Here is a 16,094-nt window from a genome sequence, read left to right as displayed (position 1 = left end):
GTCTTGTGGTTTGGAAACATCTGTGGGAAGATATTCTATTCTTAAGCTTGTTTTGTTTTATTTGATTTAAGAAAGGGAGTGGGGCAGAATTATACAGAGCCTGTGCTCATGAACCATATAGAACACATGGCTTCTAACCATCTCCTCTGTTAAATGTGTGCATGGCCCCACAGCATCAGATCACATTATGTAGAATTGCTTCCTCTTCAAAAATCACTCTTCTGCACACACAACTGCATTAATCAGGGTGCATTATTATCTCCATAGTTAAGGGCCAGCACGGCTCTCCAGCCCAGCTCATCATCCCTCCTGCTGTGCGGCTACCTCCAGGGCTCTTTTCTAAGCTTGAGTCTGTCTCTTATTATGTTGGTCAGTCTCTGGCAATGAAGTATTCTGCTTGCATTTGTAAGTACCACTCTGAAAAGGAATGAGAGTTTAGCCTCATGGGAGATCACTGTGTCCCAGTATGACATCAGGCCATCTTCTCTGAAAGTTTACTCAGGATTTTGGTAAATCTGTGTTCAACCAGGAGAGGAAAGAGTGTCTAGAAACTCAGGGTGGTGTAGGGGAATTCCCAAACTATCAAGGCTCTTTGACCCTTCATTCAGTTGTTTTTACAATGTGATTTACTTAGCACTCTTGTGTGGAATGGAGGAAGCTTGGCGAAGTTGTCCTCATGTCACATCACCAGTCATCAATGGGTCAGCTGAGGTTGGGAAGCAGAGGTGAGACCCACAGGAGTAAAGAGCCTGTGGCTACTTCTGTCAAGACAGCAGGAGGAACACAGAGATATACTGCTGAGGGACTCTGAACAGTTCCCTGCCCCTTACCAAGCCAAGCTGAAAGAAAGATGCACTGATGAGGCACGGGGTTTTTATTTTGCCTTTGTTCATTTTAACCCCAAAATCTGTTTTCTAGGATACTTGTTTTATTCCAGTTGTTGCCTTCTGACCCTGTAAATCTACTTGGCAGCCTGTGCTGAGTATGCTGTAGCGAACAGATCCATCCTTAAAACATGGAGTTGGGCAAAACTTTCACTTTGTTCATCATTTGACATCACAGCTTCCTAATGACCCAAGGGTCTCTTGTGGGTAAAGGCAGCCATTTCCTAACTTAATGCTGTAGCACAGAGATAGCAAGAAAACCAAAAGATAAGTCAGCTTGAGACTCTGGAGGATATGCAGGTGGGTGGTAGGCAGGGCATCATGGCTTTGCTGGCCTCTTTTTGTCTTTTTCTAGCTCTTTTTTTCAGTACTGGGCATCGAATCTAGGTCCTTGCACATGCTAGGCAAACACTCCATTACTGAACCACATCCCCAGCTCCCTGGCCTCTTCTTTATGAGTTGTGGGCTCAAGTTCAGGACTCCAGATGTGAGACTAATTTTTATTCCTATCAGTGACCTGAGAGTATATGATTTTATCTCAATGTGCTCACAAAACAACAGAAACTAGGCTTCTTAGGTAGCTTTCTTCTTAGCAAAAATAGTTCTCTTCACCTAGGAAAATGTGAAGTTTTAAAAGTAAGATTATGCCTCAACAGCTTCTCTCTTGAAGATGTTGAAAATGCCCTGTTTACATCACCTGAACCATTTGCAGCTAGGATATCAACTCTTTCACCAAGTAATTTGTCCATATCTCTCACCCTATTTAGTAGGATATTTTGCTCTTTGGGACTCCTGAAACTTTATGGTCATTAACAGTCTCAGGAAAAGAACCAGCTGCAAATTAGTGTGTGACTACAGGGATGTTTGGGGGCCTAAGTCCCCAGAGTCTCACTTTTGGGTCAAAAGGAAGCAGTTTCCATCTCATTTCAACTACATTGTCAGAAATCGTAGGTTTAGCAACTCCCCCCTGCTGTATTACCTGTATCTCCCCTTTACAACTTAGTGAGAGCTCCACGCTAACATAGGACAGTCCAAAGTGGAGTTCACCCTTCCCATGTGGCATGAGGAGGGGGCAGAGAGAGAGAAAGAGAGAGAGAGAGACTAGCTCTCTCCAGCCAGTATCCAACTAGCTATCATTTTTATGTAAGTGGAAAACCTAATTGATAGGTTGAATTATGTCCTCCAAAAGAAGGTATGTTGAAGTTTTAATCCATAGTTCCTCACAATGTGATCTAATCTGAAACAAAGATAGTTGCAGATGACTGGTGTCCTTATAAGAAGATGTCCAAGTAAAGAGGGAGACACTCAGGAAAATCACCATGTGGTGATGAAGGCAGAAACTAGAGTGATGCAGCCGAAAGCCAAGGAACACCAAAGATCGCCAGCCAGCCACTGGAAGCTAGAATGAGGCAAAGAAGGATTTCCTCCAGGTTTCAGGAGTATAGCTCTGACGGCACCTAGATTTCAGACTTCCCGCCTCTAAAACAACAAACAATAAAGTTCTGTTGTTTAAGCCACTCACTTTGTGGTACCTTTGTTGCAGCAGTCATAGAAAATTAATACAGTGACCAATACAAGACTCTGCCCAGAAAATATTTGGGATCATATTCGATCAACTCCTGGTTCTCCCTCCACTTTACACCTCCTCTTCCTCCCACCTCTCCTGCACCCCCCCCCCACATACAAAACCAGCACGTTAACCCAGGAAGGAAACTTCAGGTGGAGAATTAGTTATTCAAACTGCAAAGAGTTCTAACCTCATTGACTCATAAGTGTTCTTGTGGGAGTGAAGGTGACCGGTTAGGGTTGGCAGCTCTTTTTGCTAACTAAATCAAAGATGTTTTTGAAAAACCTGAGAAAATCTAAGAAAGCAAATGGACAAGGAATTTCAGAAGACAAAAAGACATCTATATATAAACTTACACTGTGTTCTGTAGGCTGTTTGTGCCTTGCTATTTCTGAAGTCTATTTAAGTCTGGACTCTCTAATTCTCTCTCCAGACCAGAAAGGAGAGCCTTCCCTTGTCTGCTTCTTCCATGTCCTACTGCCCACCACTATTTTAAGTAAGGTGCCTGATGGGGGAGACAGATGGAATGGGTTGTTTCCCCCACTCACACCAAAATTCCAGTGAGTTAATGTGGAGAGTCTCCAGTGGACTGTATGTGCATTTGCTATATGTTAACTAGAAACCTAGCTAAGTCATGAATTGTGTAAGAGGACCCTGCCTCTGACTGACTGCCTCTGTGTGTTTGGGGCACCAGGTCTTTTACCTGGGAATGCAATGGAGCACAGTTCTGATTTGTTGCAATGATGAAGCTGCTGCAAACTCCTGACCTGGGCGTTAGCACTTTAATCTTAACTTAAGGCTTGCAGGGCAGTGGATGAGGAAGGAGATGTCATAGCTTCTGTCTCTGGCCCCCTGGAATTATAAAGTAAGGTGATGCTTGTGAAGGGGCATGAACATGAAGAGCTCAGCCTGCACCAGTTCCCAAGACAATGGCTATGTTGTGCTACTCTCACCAAGCAGTCATCATAATATCTGTGTGGTCAATGCAGAAAGGAAAAGAATTTAAAATTCATTCATGTCAGCATTATTTTTAGGCATCTGCTCCCCTCTGTCATTTCAGCTGTGTCATTGGACACAGCTGCCCTGAGCTGAGAGGAACAACTCCACTTCATACAACTGGTCCTAGTGAAACAAGAATATGGCATTACTCTGTTCATGTCACCCTCAAAGAAATGGATACCACCTCATGGCTGATTAGCTAAGACTCTTCTAAGCCACAGTAGGTATGGTAGTAAAAAAAAAAAAAGACCTAATGTATATACAGCCTTTCTGGAGAGATCCTGAGCTCCCAACCCCTTCAGCCACTGGGACTGAGTATAGTGTCTGCTAATTTGTAGGAATGCACCCTTCCTTTGTACTTGGATGTTTCATTCTGTCAGTGAAATTTACTAACATGAATCACCACATCTTTCTCTAGTTTCCTAGCACATCCCTTTCTTTTGCCATGTTTTGGTTAATACTAAAATCACGAGTGGCATTTATGAAGAGCTTCCTATGTATCAGACTCTGTGCTAGGCATATAAAAACACAATATAGTGTCCGGAGCAGCCCATAGGATGGGTATCCCTGCCCCCTTTGACAGATGAGAGGAGTGAGGTTTGCAGAACTTTATCCAAGGTCCCACCACTCTGGACAAAAACTCAGGCCTTCTGACTTCAATACTCACCAGAGTTACACCAAATTCTCTTGCTATCTAATCCACCCTTGAACTCTAGGGAAACTAGAAAGTCAAAAAATAAGGATAACACAGTAGAAAATGACTGCCTGACACCTGGACTTGATTAAACATACTCTGTGCTGCTTATGTGACAGGGTGTCCATGCAAATGAACTTCGATCTTTTGAGCTTTCTCACTTATATGTGGGAAATTATCATTTGTCAGCATGTGCAGGACTCATCCAGAAATAGCAGTAGATGTCCCCTTTGCAGCCTCACTGATGTGTTGGAAGTCACAGCCTGGACTTTTGTAGTAAGAAGAGAGGGCCCTGCCCAGCACAGCAGGCAAGAATTACTGATTCTTACCTGGACCTGAGGGAAAGTGGCCAGTGTGTGGGCTTCCCATCTCTGTGATATGAAATCATATGAAAAAGAGTAATAAAGCCAAAAAGCTACATGAAGCTGTGTCCTCTACAAGTGGGAGTGACTTGTAGAAATTAAGTTCCTTACTTCATTTTAATACCCCGTGTGATAAATAATTTCAAGCCTTAATAATATCTGAGAGCAATAATGAAAACATTGAGGAAACCATATATCCAATTATCCACATTGATCCCAAAAGTATAAAGAAAATGGGATTCATATTCTGCTAGTCCTTCCTTTTATATTTGTTAGAGCTTGCTTGATATAAAGTAAGAAGTCTGTAGTAATTTGGAAGTATTTCTATTTCATTGTGCTGTCAAAAGTGTGATTATTTTGTTTCATTTTATGCAATTTATGAAATGTATATTTGGCTGGGGTGCAATCTAGACAAACTGGAGAATCTGAAGTTTGTCACTACTTGAATTCTAAGTCCTGTGTGCATGTTATTTTGTTGTGTTGTCTTCCTGTCTGTCTGTTTTTTTTTTTTTAATAGACCAGGCATTTGGAAAGACCTGAAGACCATGGGCTCTGTGTCACTCTCTATTTTTTTCATCACACTACTGGTTCTGGGTAGACAGGTAAGAAATGTGTTCTTTATGTAACATCTCCTATGAGGCTGATTAATAACACTTCATTGACGCTCACTGTAGTTACTTTTAGCCAAACAAATGCTTAAGAATCAGAATCATCTTCTCATTTAAGAGAAAAGTTGACAGCACAGGTGTAGGTTGGATATAGAAAGAAGAAAAAGAGACATTTTTTCCACAAGAGGCAGACTTTTTGAATATCAGAGATAGGAATCAGCTGTTAAAACTCAAATTTTGTAGGTTTCATAGGCCTACAAAGTGTCCCCATAGTTCCAGTCAGCTAACACTGTTTGGGAAAATGCCTCTTGATGGGGTTTCCTTTGTATTTCACAATGGATGGCATGCTTCCTTTGCTGGAAGTGCAAATGGTATAATAATTTTGCTGCCATTTGCAGCCACTCCTAGAAATATGACCTTTTACTCAAAATTTTTATTTTGCAATGTGGATGAAACAGTTTCTCTTTCCTTGGGCCACCACCTTCACTTTTCCTGGTCTCCCAAGAAAGTCTATGGATGCAAGATTTTAAGAACTCCTCTTCTGCCTGTGCACAAAGTTGATCACTCACAAACTCCCAGACTCATCCAAAGCCAGGCAGCTGTGCCCCAACCAACCTGTGTTAAGTTCTATGTTATGGGCACTGCAGAACAAAGACAGGATGTGTTTGGAAACAATCAATTAAGAGAAAATGATTATTAAACTATATGCACATTATTAAACAGTTATATTAAATCCCTGACAAGTATGTGACAGTCACACTACAGACTCATGTGTTTAGGCCTGGCTTCCAGCTCTCCCTGCTAGGGAGAGGCTAGCAGTTGCACATTCAGGCAGAGTGAGAGCCTGTGGCTGACAGTCCCACTTGTGGAACTGTGCTTTCACATCCTCCTTGCAGTGTGAGCTGTGTCCTTCCCTAGAAGCTAGCAGTGCAGCCTTCCCCAGGTGCCCTGGGCTGAGCTGTCCTGTCCTCTGCAAAGCTTTGCAAGATGCCTTCATTGCCTTCCTTCCAGTGCCAGCCCTTCTCCATCCCCTGCCTCCGAGCATTTCTTCATTCTGCATTCTTTGGCCTGCAGTTTTGACAACCTCGCACTGTGCTTTTTCTCCCATTACTTTCCTGGTTTCTTCTGCAACTTGCTTATTTTTTTTTTTTGTTTCTCACTATTGACCAGTTTGCTGCTCTCACTCCTAGAGCAGCCTTGTCCTCACTTGGGAAAATATATAATTTAAATGTTTCCTTGTAGAACATCTCCCGGTGATGATTCCTCAGCAAACAGCTACCCCTGTATGGGTCACTGTTTCTCCAAGTCATGGTGGCAGTGCTGTGTTCCACAGCCTTTCCTGCTGGAATCATCACTCAGATCGCTCCATAGCAGTGTATTTTAAGAATGTAGATTCTAATTACAATCCTTCAGAGTTTTTATTAGTCATTGAGCTGAATAACATTCAATATCAGTACATAATTGTGGTTGAGGACAGTGGCTGACAATTGATCCATAACTCTCTAATTGATTTAAAATAATCACAAGTGTCAATAATAGATTGAGCATTAATTTAATCACGATTGGGTAATACCACTCTTATAAGAAGTCATTCTTTTATGTCACTAATGTAACAATAAGTAATGTGTACATCTGGAGACCTAGAAAAGTTATTACTCCCTGCAGAAGTAGTCATTTTTCATAACCACTCTACAACAGCTAGCCATGAATTACCGTGTCTGTGTAAGGCACCACAGGAAATGCCAAGCTGGGTCAGGAGGCTGACCTTCAGCACAAAATCATGAAGTGAATAAGCTTTTAAAGCAAAGTCTTCTGGGCTAAGGGGAACTTTCACATCCAAGATAGGATGCTTCTGCACACTTTTCTGAGCTTATAGTATGAAAAAAACACTGCCCATATCTGCAGTGAGGATTTCAAGTGTCATTGCGTTCATGACCTTGGAGTTATTTCATTTCATGATTGGTTTAGTAAATGGTGGTGGCATACCATCATTTCACAACTTATTTTCATTGCTTTTATCCCAGTCACTGCTCTGCCCCATGACCATCTTTTTCAAAATGATAGAAATGTGTTTGCTTTCTGAGCAAATTAGCATAGTAAATATCACTTTAGGTATCTAAGTAACCTTAAAGAAAGCATAACACATCTCTTGTACAAAATCTACACTACTACTGCTACACTAGAATTTAGTTTATGACTGAATGCTAGCCAACTTTGAGCCTCTTTTGAAAAAGGAAAAAGAGTGTTTCACCCAAGTTCAAGTGGCAGCACACTCCATAGAAGACTTGTGCAAATAGATAGATAGAAATATAGATAGATACATACATACATACACACATATACACATACATACATGATAGTAGATGGTTAGCTAAATGGATGGATGGATAGAGAGAAAGATAGGTAGATATATAAGCAAGCAAAATGCCACTTTTATGCAATGCAACTGGCTCCAAAACACTGATATCCTTCTAATGGGAGACTAACAAAATGCAGTAGTGACCACTTGGAAACCTGAGCATCTTCTCTCAGTGATTTATGGGAACCTTTCAGATTCTCATGCACGGGGCTTGCTGCCTGAATGGGCTCCTGGGATGTGTTTCCATTTATGCTTCTTTCACTCATGTCTGATTTGGGGTATGAGCCCGTGTCTTGATCTACCACTGCTGATTGCTTCTGCCATTTCAGTTAAAACCAGCCACATCACTGCTTTGTCCCCAAAATCCAAATAAATAATTTATTCTCTAAATATAAATATATTTATAAATATAATTCTCTAATAAAAATGCCCAATTTATATTAATACAGTAGGTGGGAAATTTGGCTTTAATGTGAAACTTAAGATGTGAGAAAGCAATTAAAATATTTTTTTAATAGTCTATTCTTACCTACATGAGATAAAAATAAATGCTAGGTCAGAAGGGAAGGAATGTCTTTAGTGTATCATACGTAGTTTGAATAAAAAATAATTGAATGATCATTTTTCTTTCAGGTTTCAAAGTGTGGATTTTAAAAAATTCCCATTTGTGTACTAGAGGCTATTTGTGTGTTATAATATTTAATACTGTGTTATAATTAATGAAACAAATGCAAACATGCCTGTAGCTCTTTTTGCATTTATATTATTTGTTCATAAGTTACTATCTGTGCTGAAATACACCCTCTCTACCTAGCCCTCCTATGACGGAAGCAGTGCGTCAAGGCTATGTTATAATAGATTTTTCACATCATAGAAGACACTGTATGACACCAAGTCCAAAAATAACCTTTGTCAATGTATGAGCTTCTCCATTTCTACAGTATCAGTAATAACTGCCTTCTGAAATACATTGCATTTTAATACATTATAAGGCAGAAACATGTATGTTTTCACTAACAGGCACTATCTTAATTAAATGATATCAACATGTATTTTTATCTTCATATAATGACATTCTCTATTTACAGTGCAATCAAAACTGACAAAAAAAATCCATATTTTACAGTGAATACTCAATCACTTAATTTGTGATGAGGAAAAATGGATTTACAAATACTGAATGCAAACTATTACTAAGAAATGCTATTTTAATACAAATTATCAAACACTGCATGCTTTGTACTCGGTAGCTCTCATTTTTCTTTTACTCACCATTCATCTTCTATCGCTTCTTTTTTCCAAAAATTATCCAAGCTACAATTTATTAACATAGCTGTGGGAGAAGCTCTGTTGTCATTTTGACTTGTAAATCTCCAATACTGCTAGTTCCCCACTGTCAAGCCTGCTCCGTTCCTTAGCAAATTCATACCAAAGGTTGATTGGAAAACATTTGGGGATAGAGGGCTTTGTAGGAAGGGGGACAGTTCTGTTTGGGGATTCTGTGTATGGTTTTGTTTTGTTCTTTTTATTTTCTCTTTTAAAACCTCCACTCTCTGGCAGGACAAGATGCCTATTGTGTCTTTACCTCTGTGTCCTCTTGTAACAGAATGAATATTACTGTAGGTTAGACTTCTTATGGAAGAACAAATTCAAAAAAGAGCGGGAGGAGATAGAAACAATGGAGAACCTGAACCGCGTGCTGCTGGAGAATGTGCTTCCGGCACATGTGGCAGAGCACTTCCTGGCCAGGAGCCTAAAAAACGAGGTCAGACAGGCCGGGCTGGGTCTGCTGGGGTGGCCCTGGGCTGGGGGAGGTTGAAGGCAGCACATCCTGAGTGTGTGATATGTCTCTGGTCAACATGAATTGTCCAGTAACAGAGGCTGTTAATGGATTGTAAAAACATCATCTGAAAATAATGAATTAGAATCAACTTCTAAAGTCTCATTGAGAAGCTGATTCATTATTGTAGGATAAGCTACCAAGCCCACATGGTTTCCTTGCTCTCAGCTTCACTGGGAGCCTTTCAAGAATTTTAGAATTTCAAACATAATGAGATAATTTGTGAGATCAATAGAATTTGCCAGTTATCCACAAAACAGCAGATTAAGACATGAATCGGTTCATTTGAGTGGATGGAAATGAAAAACCCACAGAATCTTTATAGGAGTGGAGATTAGCTAGGGTTGAAAAGACTAGCATGTCACTGAAATAGTGAAATGGCATATGGAATGAAATGTCATGGGATTCCTTTAATATTGCTAAATTGCAAGAGAGAGTAGCCAGATCTACAGCTGGGCCTAATTTAAAAACATGTCTGTGAGCTCCACTGTGCACAAAGCTTAAGACTGAAGAGTTCCAGGAGAATTTCACTGAGGTTTAGGGATGGACAGGAAGGTGGCAGAGAGAACCTTGGTGTTGGAAGATGAGCACCTTGGTAAATAATCTCAGCCTGGGCTTTACTAGCATACAAAGGAATCTCATGCGAGAAGGCTTGACCCAGCATTTCTGCTGTATACCTAAAATTAACATTAAAAATAAAGTGCATGTGGCAAGGGAGGTGCTAAGTGTTATGCCCTCTTCTTTCTGGAAGTGTGCAGGGCATGGTAAGTCTTCCACAGAGCTCGCTTCTCTACTTTTTCTCCCAGTGTTTTCTTCACTCGGTAAGGATTTTAGCAACCTATTCACCTGCTGATCACAGGTAATGAAACCACTGCACTTATTAATGAACCCTCTGTTTTTGATCACAATATAGGATCCTCATGTTGGGATTCTAACTGTTGACTCAGTTTTTAAGTTTGGCACGTTCTTGTTGTTGTCCCTGCCCTGCAGCCAAGCTGATGCTGCTCTGGGCAGAGATGAATGAGGGAACAGACATAATCACTCTAGGTTCCTCTTGGGGACCAGAGTCTGTTATCTCCATCCAGGGACACTGTGAGAATGTTGAGGTCTGGGAAGGTCATCATGAGTAAGGAACTTCTGAATCTGAAAAGGAAGTGCTAGAGACAAGCACTAGGGGCCAGGGAATGAGGACAGAGGAGATTCTGGGCTCCGAGGGGCTACTTTTCCCCAGGCACCTGCAAACTGCCAAGGTGAATTGCTGGGAGAGCCCAGGGACAGGTAGGAAGAGAGCAGGTGGAGTCTCTGCCTCACAGCCCTGGGCACTCGCAGAGCCTCCCTGAGCTGGGCCAGCAGAAGCAGCAGGTTCTGTCCTTTCCTGTCTGCTTGACTTATTCTAAGCAGCATCTGAACACAGCTGCCCCTTTGGTAGGAATCAGGAAAGGCAGATTGAGGAGGGAGACAAAACATTAGTTGCACAGCATGGGTGTTCATCCTAGTCCCAGAATTGCTCCTGTGACCATGAGCCATCAGACCCACTGAATGCATAAACCATAGCAAACTCCTGTTTTCTTTTCCATGCAAGATGTCCTATGGCCAACAAACTTCCTATCCTAGCTTGATTTTGTCCTGGAATGGAAGTACCCATTTTCTTGAGCTAGCAACAGAATCCTAACCATTTAGGTCTTGTGTACACTCTCACAGATAAACAGAGAAGGTGCCTGCGCTTTTTAAGAAGGTAGCTGTCATCCAGGTTCCACCTGCTCCCCAATGTCAAGACCAAACAGTTGCACCCTGCCTCAGCACTCTTTCTGTCCTGAAGGTCTCCTAAGCGGAGGCTCTAGCTGTTGCTGGACCTGCAGTCTCTGGAGTAGAGTCATTTCCAATGGACTCCAGTAGGGTATGGCAGAGCGCAGCAACATTCAAGCAAGGAGCAGTGGTTTTCTGAGTGCAGGACTGCCCATAGCACCTGCTAAAGGTGCCATCCATGTGAGCCTCCCTCCACCAATGGGGATCTGCCTGGTGACTGAGAACAAAGCTCTTGTCCCAGCCAAGGCTCCTTAGCTATGGACCTCAGCCCCAGTCCCCTCAAAGGATATTACTACTAATTTTGGTAGTGACAATTTATAAAAGCTTTTCAAAGTATGCTGACATGAGTAACACTCAAAGTTAGCTATCTTTTAAGCAAGTATTCCAAATTCATGCAAGCATTAAGAGTCACTGGGAATTTGGCAGAAGCTTTTAGGGAAAACTTCCTGCCCCACATTTCTTGGGCCTGAATAGAGTGGAGAAGAAAACCCAGTGTTGTTGTTTGCTCCCGTGTCTGGCACTGGAGACAAAGCACTGCAGGCAGCATCTCCCTCCCCATCTCCTTCTGAGTAGGGTGGACTGGGCCTTCGGAACCAAGCACCACTGTCTCTGATGCAGAGAACATGGGTGCAGAGGTGCCAGCCCCATGGTGTCAACCATACCAGCTCTTCCCATGAACTCCTTGTGACACTCTTCTATGAGCCTTTTGGAAATAATCCAGGGAAACAAGACTCTGACAAAAAGTAACCAAAACAAAACAAAAGAACAAGATTTGATGATATGTTTTATTTCCTTCCCCAGGATCAGCTTGCACATGCAGCATTTTTGACTGAACACTGGTTAACACTTAGGAATACTTCAGACATAAATAAATACGACCAGAGCTGGCTCCCCATATAATTCCTGCTCTGAGCATGAACATCAGCCCTGGACCAGACCTGAGAAACCAGGGATCTGGGAGATGCCAGAGAAGCAGCCTTGACTTCCTCCTAGTCACAGTCTGTGGTTGATGGCTGCCTTTTGGGTCAAGGGTGAATGCTTTGACATCCTCTGCTCCACGGTTTTCTGGTGCTTTTCTGGATCAGTTGCTGGGAAAATAGCATGACTTATGTCATGACCTACATTAACAAAGAACTTTCTGACATGCCATTTTTATTCTCCAGCCCACTGCATCAATATACAAAAGAAATTAATTTCCTTTCAGAAATAAGGAGTCAAGAATGATTTAATCACTATAACAATTCCAAAAAGTACTTATTTTCATGAAATATCATGCATTATGTCTCTGCTCAGAGCATGTGAGCATGGCGCTGGCAGCTGTGTGAGGCTGGCTTTATGGGCACCTCTACTTCCCTCCCCTTAAAACTTCCTAATACTGCTCCGTCAGTGGTTAACTGTCCTGGCTGGGTTCAGTCCACGTGCCTGCCATTCAGGCTGAGGAGTGTGTGTTCTGTGCCCAGGAGTCCTCTGCTTTACAAGACCTACTCTCTGCATTGCTGTGTGGGCTGATAACATTTCTGATCAGCGCCTTGAATATACGTCTCTATTGTTAAGAAGACTGCATTTGCTCCTTTTCTGAGTTCCAGGTGCTGGGGAATGTGTGTGATTTTTGAGCCAGGCACCATCCTTCAGAGAGAGCCAGAGCTTAAACAAAACAAGCCACACATGTTACTGTGGACATTCAGTGAGTCACACTGCATGCAAATAGCACCCAGTTTAATGATACCATGAAGGCCTTCCACGGACCACCAGCTGAACCTCTAACAACATCACTTATCTATAGGATATGTTTGCAAGAGATGCTTCTGTGCTTTTGAATTCCCCAATAAACTTCCCAGTTAATTAGCCATTAACTCACAGTTAACTGGTCCAATGTGGTAGCTCCAAGGCCTTTGTTACTCAGCCTGAATCAGGAAGAGAGCACTGTGCCTATTGAGTTTAGAAACCCAAGCATTAGTGCAGTCCCAAACACTTCCTAGAGCACATCAAGCTCCCTTTACCCTGATGAAAAGCCCCAAACATCTCCACTCCTAGGCGTAAGCAACCGTAATTGTTACTGTAGCCTTTTGTTGGTATATTCTCCTTATTTATTGTCTCTCCACCAGTATCTGAGATCCTAGAAGGCAGGGTTTGTGTGGTGATGTCTGCTTCCCTAACACCTGGTGTGAAGCAGGGTGTGTGAGTGTGCAAATGGGTGGTGTATGTACACACACATGTGTATGTGTGGGTAACAAATCATTAAAGTGAACTTCAAACTGTGAGACCAACAAAAAAAAGTGCTAAACAATGTACAGAACTTACAAATGCCCTGCTTGGAAATCAGAGTTCTTTGTCCTTAACCTGTGTAGGGTAGATTAATTGGCCAGAAGACTAGAAGTTAGAGGAATATTTGGAGAGAGAATGGAGTTAATGTACTTTCCATCCTAAGTTGGAAAATAGGGATTCTCCCCTCCCCTGTCCTCGAACAAATCACAATCCCTCAGCCTGGGATCTACCTATGATTTGGATCTCTGACAGGTCTTGAGAAAAGCCTAAAGTGGGGAATGCAGATCACAGGTGGATCCCATGGGAATGCCAAAGAAAGAGACTGAATTTCTGGGCCTAAAGAGTTTGGAGCTGTGACTGGAAACATAACTGGACTGTCAGGAATTTGGGGGACAAAGGGTACTACTAAGATAGTTTCTGGATTAAGCAAGTGAAAAATTGGTGTGGGGTGTTTTTGATCCTACCTAACAAAGTTGGTTGGAGGAGTGAACAGAGAAGCCAGAAGAATAGTCTGACAGCCTGGGGACCAGGTGTCTGGTGATCTGAGCTCACCTTGGTCATTCCATCAAAGCTTCCAAATGACCACTGTGCCAAAGAGGGATAGTAAACAGTGCAGAGTTTAAGATCCCCACTGGTGAGCTGGAGGCATGGCTCAAGTGGTAGAGCACCTGACTAGCAAGTATGACAACTTGAGTTCAAACTCTAATACTGCCAAAAAAAAAAAAAAAAAACCCTGCTGGTTCTTATGATCTGCAAAGAATAAAGACATTGGTCCTGGCCTTTCTCCAAAGCCAGCTGACAACCACTGAGCCCAAATTTCCTCATACAGCAAAACAGCTCATGGAGCTTTTCAAAGCAATATACATACCCAGACTCCACCTTTAGGGATGAGGTTTGGTTGGTGAGTGGAGAGTCCAGTCATTTTCCTTCTTGAAAGCCCCACTGGTGATTCTCCCATGCACTCCCATGTGAGTGTTGTGGAGTAAGATGACATGGCAGATGCAAACTGCCAGTTCAGTCCTGCATTCAGTTTCCTCCCACTCCTATACATCCTTAAAATCATCCCCAAAGAGAAAAATAAAGTGACAGGACTTGAAAGTGATTGGGCCCTATGTTACCCTCAAATCTAGGTAGCATAGCCCTTGGTTGTTTGGGAGACTCAGGATAAAGTGTAGTCTTTACAAGGGTGAGCTTTACAGTCAGCCTTGGTAACTACAGTCTTGCTAAAGTAATGTAACTACTCTGTGCCTCAGTGTCCTTTTTTCTAGGTGAAAAATAGCATAAGATTATAGTCAAAGGCAAGTTAGTGCACACAGTGTATTCAGAGAGGTGCCTATCTGTTATGCAGTGGGCACCGAATAAGTACTGAAATATCCTGCTTGTACTTGTTATCATCTTCATTCCTCAGAAAATCACCCTGGCCAATGACAGAAGACAGCAGGGAAATGCAGGGTACGGAAAATGTGTACTAGCCCTGATCAATGTTGCCCTTTTCTTTCAGAGCAGGAAAGACTGTGAAGTTAAAACCTGACATTTTTTTAAACTAAAACAGGCTCCTGATGTTCATCTCTTCCCTGTTACTCTGACTCCATGGTAGCTGACAGCATTTCTGGAACCCAGCCTTGGCAATTCCATGTGCCACAGGTTGTCTACCAAAGATACAAATTTGTACAAAATTACTTTGCAGAGAATGTGTAGCTCTGCACAACAAGCCAGGTGGACCATGCTGAGTACAGGGTGGAAAGGAAAACCTTGGTTCTATTGTTCATGTAGTAAGTACAGATTTGGAGACAGTAGTGGAAGGCATTGCAGATTTGTTGGCCCTGAGAGCAGAAACATGACATGGCACTACTTTCCCTTGAAGCTGTTCTGACCCTCGGTTGGGCCGCCATGCCCTGATATGTTTATGAGATCTCAGTGGGGGGAAAACAGCCCCTCCAAGAGGCCATCAAACCCTGGAGTTGTAGTGCTTTTTAAGTGTTCACTCCTGTCAAGAGGTTCATCTGGGAGCCCTAGAGAGCAAAGGTTACAGGTGGTGTCCATAAACCATAGGATCTTCACCAGACACTTCCATGGGCAAGGTTCCCTCCACCCAGTGGTGAGTCATCTTGTTTAACAGAACTCGCCTCACATTTCCTGAAGGATTGAGTGCTTCCCATGCTGCACTGCAACCACGATGGCACCTATGTCAGGACCCTTATGAGCCAGTGCCAATGGGAGGTCAGATTCTCCAAACCTGGGATCAGCCTCCAAACCTAAGAACACCCTTTCTTTTCTGAAACCAGCACTGAATTGAAGATGTCACTTCAAGATTTTGCAGTTGTACTCATGTTTATGGATAAAGATCCATGTGTCTCTTTCTACCTGAAATCCAAAGAATAACCCTACTAAATATTTCTGGGGTCTCATAATATAGGAATCAGTGGGCTGAGGAGTTTCATTGGCTCTTTCTGGTGTAATTTAAGAAATCACTTGATGAGTTTTATCTGCTCCTAACAGGAGACAATAAAGAGGAAATTTCACAAAACTTCCCATCCAAAGAATGTAGCCATAGCAGGTTATTTAAGCACATTAGTTGTTTTGGATATGGGTTTGTTTCTCTTCCCTTGTTTGAGGAACACTTTCTCCTAAGCCAGACTCTGATTGCTTGCAGTTGTCTAAAGTAGAAATGACAGAAAGTAACTGGAGAAGCTTCACAGCCTCAGTGTGG

The 16,094-nt window shown here is 42.3% G+C and overlaps 1 protein-coding gene across 5 annotated transcripts in view; it reads left to right on the top strand.

The window, feature by feature from the left end:
• The window catches only part of Adcy2 (adenylate cyclase 2), a 370,478-nt gene that overhangs the window by 335,427 nt on the left and 18,957 nt on the right, over positions 1–16,094 (top strand). For 3 of the 5 annotated variants that reach the window (XM_074077754.1, XM_074077756.1, XM_074077753.1), the window contains 2 exons: positions 5,024–5,108; positions 9,080–9,238. In XM_074077754.1, the coding sequence (XP_073933855.1) occupies positions 5,024–5,108; positions 9,080–9,238 (244 nt within the window). The remainder of the gene's footprint in view (positions 1–5,023; positions 5,109–9,079; positions 9,239–16,094) is intronic. The other 2 variants (XR_012449249.1, XM_074077757.1) reach the window with 2 other exon arrangements.

Source organism: Castor canadensis, chromosome 6 (genome assembly GCF_047511655.1).
Source record: "Castor canadensis chromosome 6, mCasCan1.hap1v2, whole genome shotgun sequence".
NCBI lineage: Eukaryota > Metazoa > Chordata > Mammalia > Rodentia > Castoridae > Castor > Castor canadensis.
Note: the sequence above shows the minus strand (reverse complement) of the source record. Positions and strands in the feature narration are given on the sequence as shown.